This window comes from Nicotiana sylvestris, chromosome 9 (genome assembly GCF_000393655.2).
Source record: "Nicotiana sylvestris chromosome 9, ASM39365v2, whole genome shotgun sequence".
NCBI classification, from domain to species: Eukaryota; Viridiplantae; Streptophyta; class Magnoliopsida; order Solanales; family Solanaceae; genus Nicotiana; species Nicotiana sylvestris.
The window spans coordinates 14,999,377-15,007,073 of NC_091065.1; the positions used below are offsets into that span (position 1 = coordinate 14,999,377).

The 7,697-nt window shown below is 39.9% G+C and overlaps 1 protein-coding gene across 1 annotated transcript; it reads right to left on the reverse strand.

Moving 5' to 3' along the window:
• Positions 1-503: 503 nt before the first annotated feature.
• On the reverse strand, positions 504-4,319 carry LOC138877255 (uncharacterized). Its single transcript, XM_070156849.1, has 5 exons — positions 4,236-4,319; positions 3,777-4,128; positions 2,962-3,173; positions 2,254-2,357; positions 504-1,092 (listed from the first exon to the last, which is right to left on the reverse strand). Exons 1-5 carry the CDS (start codon positions 4,317-4,319, stop codon positions 504-506), a joined length of 1,341 nt encoding a protein of 446 aa, XP_070012950.1.
• Positions 4,320-7,697: the final 3,378 nt, after the last annotated feature.

A 7,697-nucleotide genomic window follows, 5' to 3' on the forward strand; every position in this document is an offset into this window, starting at 1 on the left:
GATGGCTCTCCGAAAGCTTATTCCACAGAAATCCTTAACTGAGGAGACACATTCACATGAAATTCTAAGAATATTTCCCAATGTTGAGGCATCGAGTACAATATCTACTCCATTTACAAGCATACAGATGTGATCCCCCTAAATAGTGAAGAGACATGCATAGAAGGTTTGCACTGCATCTTCGTACACTAGAGGCATGCTCCCTTCAAACAGGTGTTCCCATTGTTGAAATTCCATAATCTCTAGAATTTGTCTCGTGCCTGCCATCTCCGAAAAAGCTGGATCAAATATTCGACCCTACAACACTTTTTGAGTTCTTAATCTCTGCTGCCACAGAACACCATCACAGGTCAAGGACCTTGTTGTACCAGGTTCCTTAACGATTTCTCCCCTTCGACAAACTTTCCTTTCTAGCTTGCTACCCCCACAGTATTGTCCTTAGACACAGCTAACTCAGTTTTACTCCATTTAGATTTGCTGATGTACATCACAGATGACCCTTTCTATTCCTCAACAGTTTCCTTAATCGTCATAGACTGTTGCACTAAGGAACCAGGTTCCCTAGAAGCATTTTTGTCTATCTGGTTTACTGACACACTCTTGATGAAATCCTTTGGATTCATTTTCCTCTTTTTCCTTGTCTTGACACTCCTCTTACTTTTTTGCAATGAGGATTCAAAATTCTCTTGCTTTAGTGACCTGGTGATGGGTGATTTGGAGGAAGACTCCAAGAGCTTGGAATGAACAGGAGGTGCAGGAATGAGTTTACGCGGAAGTGAATCAGGTTCATCAGATGGTGTTTCTGAGAATATCTCATGATCCAAGAACTCAAGGAGTGTTGTGGTTCTTACATCTCCTAGGAATGGAATGTCTTCCCTCTGATACTCTGAAGAGAGATATGCTCCTTCATTCATTAGACTCTTAGCAGATATAGCCATAATGTTATGAGTTGCTTCCTTTTCTGGTGACTCCTTGAGAGTCACTGAGTCCAACATGGAGGAGTTCAGGTACTGGTCAGGATCATCCTTAGGGGCTTCTAATACTCGAGGAGTAAGACCTCTTATGTGGTCTTTGATAAGATCGTAGGATTGACTAGATATAGGATTCTCAAAATAGTGGAGAACGATGTTTATTAGAAATGGAAAAACTGTAGGGATGGAGGAGGACCCAGAAGTGTGTAAGGTGGTAGAAGGCATGAAATAATGATACTCTGGGAATGGCTTTAAGGAATAAATAAGTAGGAACAGTGTTAATGGCGGGGGAATGAGAAGATTGTTTGATCGCCATTAGATGAGTACTTAGTAGACGAGTAGAGAGAGAAAGAGATAGATGGGAAGAGGATCCTAGCTATACACGGGAGATAAAGGTTCATGACTTGTGGTGAGAGAGAAAGAAAGTTTTATTGGAAGAAGAACTAATGATGAGTGGAGAGCGAAACAGGTTCTGAATAGCTCTAAAAACGACGGTAGGTTTATGGGAAAGTGTTACCGTGCAGAGGGGATGAAAGGATTTGACGGACAAGAAATGGCACACAGACATTGAAAAGTCGGATGATATGGCAGCTGAATTACAAAATATTTATATATTTTTTTGTTTAGAAAGGGCATGCAAAATTAAGCACATTACTACTAACCTGAGATACAAGAATCTGATGCCAGAGAAATCTTTTTGAACAAGGTTTTAGCAGCTCCCTTCTTGCAGTTCATAACTATACCTTTATCTTCTATGATCGTTATGTGTGTTTACCTACAATGGTATTGATGTAAGTTAGGCTTGGTCAGAAAATACTTTAGCTACCTTTACCTGACGGTGTCTTACATAGCCAATAGATGGAGGATTAGGTTCTTCATTAGATTTTTGTGACCCCGTCTTCATCTTGATTTATCCAAAATATTCTCTACTTGAGGCTTTGATGTAGATATCTGGAGTTTGGCCTTCTGTTCTGCAATGCTTTCCACCAATAAATCCCTTATTCATATTGAACCTCCGAAGAGGATCTCACCCTTCAATGTGTTTGCAATTTCTCTCCAGTTGTTGATGAGGTCATTTCATTTTGCTTCCTTGTCTCCCAGAAGATGAGGCATGAATCATGACTAGTGCACTTTGGTTTTCCAATTTAAGATGGAAGTTGGTTGAAGAGAGAAATATGGAGGTTAATTTGATTTCCCCACACTTTGTGTTCTGCTGCTTGTGTAGTGCCATGAGCTGCATCTTTACTTCGTCCTTCAGCCTCAGTGGTAGCAAGTGACTTACCAGGTTCTTTGTGAGACATGGAGGATGATGTTCCGTTGTCTTTCGCCAGTTTCCTTCATTTTGCTCACTTTATCATCCTCCTGATTTGAAGCCTCAGATATTTCCTAGAGACAGGATTGATTCATCATATTAATCGTCACGGTTTCTTTCTTGGCAAGGGAGAGTATCTTATTGAATACCCCATGGGCATCTCCTGCCATTTAGTGCTTTCTTTGTTGGAGACCTTGTGGCCTTGTTTTGTGGGTTGTTCCCTAGAACGATTCCTTTACTTGTCTTTTTGCATTGCGCTTCCCAAGCTGATCCTTCCTATTGTCAGGAACAAGTCATTTTCTTCTAATTGGCAGTTCCTAGTGAGTTTTGATTTAGGAGGGACCTCGCTCGACACTTGTTTTCAAAGTAGAAAGCAGTATTCATTCCTTTTGCCCAGAATTTCTTGGCGATTCCACAGGCGATGGGCACTGTCCATGCAACATTTTCTAGTTCCATTCTTTCTTTCAGCTACGCCATTTTGCTGTGACGGCCTTGGTGTTGAGAAATTGTGCATGATCCATTCTCCCCCTCCTCCATCATTTTTGTGAACTCATGACCAGGTGACACTTGAGTTTGGTAAACCGCTGACCAGGTCCGGCTGAGTTAATTTATTTGGAGGTGAGAAGTTTGTATATACCTATCCTTCATGCCATGGTTGCGACTTCACTCATCTCATACTATCAGCTTGTGGAGATTAATGACTAGCAAGAGTGACTGTTCTTGTTTTCTTTGTCCACTGAGACTACTTGGCGAGTTATCGGATTGGTGATTGCATTTTTTTAGGACATTCACATAGTGCTCGTTCCCACTTGAGTGCCAAAGGAACCTTTCTGCCTTTTCATTCACTGAGAATGTACCCTTTACTTTCTTCTCAAGGATACATTCCCTTCCTACATGGCTTTCAATGAGAAACAATTCATGATGTTTTCAGCTGCATGCTTTAGGCATCCACTGTCCATAGTCCATCATAGTCTGCTTCCTCTCATGCTCCCTCCACATGCATATCAAGGTTAGATTAAGGAACCTAAACTAGTTTGGGTCCCTTGTTACTATAAAAAGGATGAATGATGGATTTCCTAGTCCACGCAGGCAGCATTTGCTTTTTGCGAGTGGTACTTGGTCCTTTGCTAGTAGTCACTTTATCAGTAAACGCTTTATTCTTTTAAGCAGATTGAACCCTGTCCTGGCAATTTTCTTTAAATGCCCTTTGTTTCCACAGTGGGTACATAGCAAGTTATAAGGTACAGTGGCATACTTGCTGTGTGGGTTGTGTGGAGTTTTCTTCCTTTGGAACCTGATGCACTGCTTGTTTCCACTATTGTTGAAATACATGGAAGTGATAGCATCTGAGGACCAGGTCCACTTCAGGGATTTCTCAAGATCATTTCTTACTTTCTCCAACTCAGTTTAGAGTTGTTGATTCCTCTCGAGTTCACTGCAAAGACTAGTTTTTACAACAATTAACTCTTTTTCGAGCATGATGTGAGACTCACTGGCTACTTCCTTCCCTTTCCCAAGATTTACATTCATATGTTCTCTATTGAGTCCCTTAATGGTTTCCTCTAGATCAGTGCATATCACTAGTAGGTCAGCCCTTTCCTCTTCAGTGGATGCAACCTTTTCTTCTAAAGTGTGTTTCTCATTGCTAAGACCATGTATTGTTTCTTTTAGATCAACAACTACTACCATCAGATCTTCTCTCTCATTTTCCACACTAGTTATTCTTTCATTCAGGGCCTCCTTCTCTTGTTCAAGATTAGCTATGGTCTCATTTAAGTCCACTACACAGACCACTAGATCATCTCTAAATTGTTCGGCCTCTCCTAGTTCTATGGTCAAGATCTCCTTATCATTTACACGACTATAGTAAGCATCAATTAGGACATTGATAAAGACCTTAGCTTCTTAGAAGAATAGGATTTCAGATTTCTCTGAACATCCCTGAAGTTTACCTCATTGTCTTCATTATCATCATCTGACTGAGCCATCAGCGTGAACATTGAATTGTACTTATTTGCTTCAGTTTCCACTGCCATCATGGAACTATTTTCTGCATCTAAGTCCCTTTCGGATTCACTTGAGGAGCCTCCCCAAGCACCAAGAGCCTACTTAACGATATTGTCTGCCGCACTTTTTCGATTGAATCTTTTCTTTGGAACCAGGTTTCTTTTTCCTGCTTTGTTAGGATTTTGCTTGTACTGCTCTTGTTTCGCGAGTGGGAAATCTTTGATGAAATACCCCGACTTTCTACATCTATGACTGAGATTGTTGTTTCTTGTTTTACTTGAACTATCCCACTTTGGTATGCCACCATTTCTTCTAACCATTTTTTGAAATCTTTTAGTAAGATAGGCCATGTCACTATCTTCATCATTTGAATCACTGCTTTTAGCCTTAAGCATCATGTTCTTTTCCTTCTTAGGCTCTCTTCTTTCACTATCTTTCTTTCTTTTCATCTCGTATGTTTTCAGATTACCAATCAACTCATCCATGGTCAGAGTTTGTAGATCTTTAGCTTCAGTAATGGAATTTACCTTACTTTCCTAAGACCCAGGTAGAACACTGAGAATTTTCCTTACAAGCTTGTTTCTGGGAATGACATCTCCAAGCGAGTGAAGCTCATTTATGATGGAGGTGAATCTGGTGTGCATATCTTGTATGGACTCATCATCCTTCATCCTGAAAAGCTCATATTCAGTGGTGAGCATGTCGATCTTGGATTGTTTGAACTGAGTGGTTCCTTCGTGTGCGGTTTGTAGAGCTTCTCATATTTCTTTGGCAGTATCACAGGGTGATACTCTGTTGTACTCATCAGGTCCTATGCCACACATCAAGATTTTCTTGGCACGATAGTTCTTTTCTACAGCTTTTCTATCAACGTCGATGTACTCTCTTCTCCCTTTGGGCACCAATGGTCCTATTTCTTCAAGTTTCTTCATGGGAACATGTGGACCATTACAAATGATGTCCTACAACTCTGAATCTTCGCCCATCATGAAATCATGCATCCGGGTCTTCTACCAGCTGTAGTATTGACCATTGAATCTGGGAGGTCTATAGGTTGATTGTCCTTCTTCAAAGTTTGGTGGAGCATCCATTGAGGATCTTTCCTAGGTTTTAGCCTGATAGGAGGAACCCGCTCTGATACCAATTGATAGCTTATATGAGTCCACTAAACTATAAAGTACCTGGTCCTCTGTGAGACTGATACGTAGAATGTAGTAAAGTCTAAATGTAAAGAAGGCAAGAGATTTTCTACGTGGAAAAATTCCACACAAGGGGATCAAAAAACCACGACCTACCCTTGTAGTCTTTTAACTCTACTAACTTGTAATCTACCTATTACAACACCCTATTACAAAGACTTCAAACTAACTTGTGATGCAACCACCACAAGCCACTCTCTAACTCTCCTAGTTACAGAGGATTTAACTTATGACTATTCCTAGTTGTCACACCCTTTTTTGCAACCTCACTAATCCTCTTAAATTAATAAAAGTTATATTGAAGCATGAAAAGGGTTTTTCAATTAGAACGTAGCAAAAATTGTATTCAAAAGAAAAATAACTCAGAGTCGCCACCTGACTTTGATTTCGGTGTGCTAGGTCACCATTTTTTTAAAAATAATTTTTCCTTTTAAAATATTTCAGACTCTAAAACCAAGTTCGCACCAGAGATTCAGGTAAGGGGGTTCATTTGACTTAGGGAGAAGGTGTTAGGCATTCCCCAAGTCCGTAACTAGTATGGTTGCGTACATGATTAAGTTGGCTTTTAAGAATACATTGAGGTGAAAACACACAAACAAAAATAAACACAAAAGAGGATCGAGGCCGTCCCCACCTAATAAAAGAAAAATAAAAATAAAAGAATAAAAAGCAAAATCCTAAGCTAACATACACTATACTTCCTCCATGGTGTAGTTGCGGCCTTCGTTACATTCACTTCGGGGCATACCCCTGAAACACAATATATACAAATCCCTCGGGGTATTCCCTAGATAAATTTAACTAAGGGAACGACCTCTCGCCTTGAAACTAACAAAATCCTAAGGTTTGCTTAACTGAGTGTTGCCGGCCTAAGCATGCTCCTACCGATAAATTAGTAAATAGATCTACGCAAGTGAAAAATTTAGAATACTAACAACTCGTATTTTATCTCATTCCATAACCCTTAGGTCCAATTTTATTTTAAATTGCATCTCCCCAAATTGCTCTTTTAAATCCAACAACTAACAATCCCATTTCCAATTCAAATTAAGCATATGATTTAAATAGCTAGACGTGAAATGCCAATTCACTCGCAATCAATTCAAGTAGTCATACGAGAGGGCACATTCAAAGCCATAGAGAATAAGTCACGAAATCGGATCACCAAGCAAATAGTTAACATTAGAATGAGTAAAGGATTGAAGGATTGAACCTTATTGCGCGAAACCTTTCGATTAAATTTCAGCAGCTACAATATTGGAACTACGGAGAATGAGCTTGAACATAAATTGAGATAGGAATCTTCAACTGGCCGAAACCTCAAACTCGAACTGGAATCAACCTCGGCTCAAATGAAACTTCACTCGCTATTTGTGGCTTCAGCAAACACTTAAGATATGATGAATTGTAGAAGAAAGGATAAGTCAAAATAAAGCCCAAATCCGTAAGTTGAAACCTCACAAAGCACGAACAACCATCTTAAATTGCAGCAGCCTTTTGAAAACCAAATCAGTGACAAACCTCCATAATTTTGAACTTCGACATCTTATACAAGTCCAAAAAAAGAGGAAGTGGAATTTTTTTGAACTTCAGTTGTCAAATTCTTCTTTAAAATCCTAGTTTTTCTTTTATTTTGGGGCTTTTTGATTTTTGGACCTAATCTGTGAGTGTGAGGAGCGAGGCATCTCCTACGATGAAAAGCAGAAGGCTGCTAGGGTTTTCTTGTTTGAGTTCAGAGAGAGAGTGAAGGGAGAGAGTGAGGGGGGTTGCACCGGCGAGTTTTGGTGGTTACTTGGCTGTTGCTATGGTGAAGGAGATGAGGGGACGACGACAGCTCTAAGGTGAAGATCGGGTGGGGCTGGTGTTGCAGCAGATTTGTGTGTGGTTATTTAGGGTTTGTCTTGTCTCCATTATGTCTAGGTTATGAAGAAGAAAGGAATGACTAAAGGTTCTCTTGTGTTAGCTCTCTAGGTTTTTGTTGTGTGCTTTTGTCTAAGGAAGAAGAAGGGTAGGGCGCCCGATCTATGCTTCCCTTTTCCTAGGGGCCTTTTGTTTTTTAGATTTTTCCTCTTTGTTTTTGTTAATGTCTAGGTTTGGGATTTTGGGTTAGCAGGCTAAGGAAATTGGTTTGATTTGGCTAAAAGCAAGATAAAAAATTAGTCCAAAATTAATTCTATTCCATCCTCCTTTTTTATATGTAAAAACAAT